At 33.4% G+C, this 1,998-nt stretch overlaps 1 protein-coding gene across 1 annotated transcript in view; it reads left to right on the top strand.

The window, feature by feature from the left end:
* Window positions 1-1,998, top strand: part of LOC119591548 (ADP-ribosylation factor-like protein 2) — a 7,835-nt gene that overhangs the window by 1,558 nt on the left and 4,279 nt on the right. Inside the window, exon 2 of the mRNA XM_037940299.1 lies at window positions 1,811-1,933. Coding sequence (XP_037796227.1) covers window positions 1,811-1,933 — 123 coding nt within the window. The remainder of the gene's footprint in view (window positions 1-1,810; window positions 1,934-1,998) is intronic.

The raw sequence follows: 1,998 nt of genomic DNA, 5'->3' as shown, positions 1-1,998 counted from the left end.
AACTGTGTATGAGCAACTAGAACTCCCATAATACGAGTCAACAGACCACATTCACATCAAATTTTATATCAGTGGACCTTGTATTAATTTTTTGCTAACCTAATATAGCAGTAATAGTCGTCAAAATTAATAAATGAACAAAGTGAGAATGGCTGCAAACTTCTTTTATTTGTACTACAACTTGAGAATTCTTATATCACCCCAGCTGAGTAATGATATCATTCTGGTACCTGGACCCATTTGGATTCCATCTTTCTGGCCACATGTGGTGATTTTGCATTCAGGCCGTTAGTAGCCCCCAAAATGAGGCATTTAGAATACCTCATGCCTTCTCCACCTATCAAATCTAGTATTGTTATTGTTGCATAGTACTGACTAAAGCTACTGTTATTTGTAAGTTATACCCATGCTTGACTTCTTCATGCCCAATGTTGTTGGTTCTTTAAGGAATTACGAGCATCCAGAGTATAAGTATACATAATCTCTTTTCAAAGAAGTCTGGGCACTGAAATCAAAGGGAATTAAGCTGGTTTCTGACGTAGACAGCTGGCAGTCAGATCTCTCAGGAATTAACATTGTCATTAATGGGTATTTTTGTTTGTTTGTTGCAGATAAGTTAACTATGCATCAGACTTACAAAACCTGTTGATCCTGACAAGAAGAATAAGCATGTGAAAATTATTCTGCATTCAGTATGGCTGTATGACTGACAGGAGGTTGAAGGAGTAAAGTTTATAGCTAATTGGTAAATTAAGGTGTGGTAAACTAGCTCACCAAAGGCAGTATTCAGTCTGTGTTTCTAATAATGTTATTAGCAGTTTTAGAAAGATTTTACCCAGATTTTATGTTACTACCAGTAGTTTGCCAGTTGTTTTGTGTTTATGTTGCTGATATTTGAGAATTTGCAGAGTCAGGATATATGACATGGAATATTTGATTTTGTGGCCTACTTAACTACCATTATTTTTTCCTCCAAAAGATGGTGTTGTAAAACAAAATTGTATGGTGTAGACTATGGTTTTTAGTCCGAAATGTTATACAAAATATTTAGACCTATGCTATAGATCAGTAATAGTTTAATTCAGTTGAAATCCATACATGATACGAAGGGTTAGGAGCAACTCTATCTTATAACAGAAAAAATTAATTACTCTGGTATTACTAGAAAACCTATTTACCAATCAGGAATGAGATCACAGGGCCCTCCTAATATGAAGCTCACAGAGTTAGGGTGGGTGAACTTATTGCATAAATCAGCTTTTAGTTGTCTTTAGTATTGTCTTAAGTATGATAAGAGAGTACCCGTAAATGTTATAATGTCTTTTAGATATTTACACCTTGGCGTAATTAATTACCATGAAGCATGGTGGACCAGAAGTTGTTGAAAATAATAAAATTTCATTTTTAGTTTGTTGGTCTGGAAATGTTACCATAATCAAACTGTTGTATCATGATATCCTGACTAACTTAAATAGATACTTTTCACAAATTTCCTTGGTTTGGTATATATATAGTTCAATAACAGTAAATTATATTTTGTGAGAAAATTTGAAGTGCATTAAAATGTTTCCTTGTGTTCTTGAATATGAGTCATTTTACACCAGAATATATTTTTTTTTGCCACAGAATTAAAGGTTGACCTACACTCTAAGATGATATCAACTGATATTTAAGTATATAGGACAGTATGCTTAAAGACCAATGTTCCTACATAAATGTATGTCTTGTGTTCCTTCATATTTTAATCCATGGAATCTGTATTTAAAATTGCAAGAAGAGGAATTCGTTTTCCTTAACCAGCTTATTCCAGTGGTCTCGACAATGCAGGGAAGACAACAGTGGTCAAGAGATTTTGTGGAGAAGATATCAGCACAATATCCCCAACTTATGGCTTTAATATAAAGACGGTTGAACACGTAGTGGATAAATATGAGTAAGTTCTTAAAAGTGAAGTTTTTATCTCATAAGTTTAATAATATTCTGTCCTTATTAGATATT

The sequence above is a fragment of the Penaeus monodon genome, chromosome 28 (assembly GCF_015228065.2).
Source record: "Penaeus monodon isolate SGIC_2016 chromosome 28, NSTDA_Pmon_1, whole genome shotgun sequence".
Taxonomy (NCBI): domain Eukaryota; kingdom Metazoa; phylum Arthropoda; class Malacostraca; order Decapoda; family Penaeidae; genus Penaeus; species Penaeus monodon.
The sequence above is the reverse complement of the archived record's forward strand: the minus strand, read 5'-3'. Positions and strand labels throughout refer to the sequence as shown.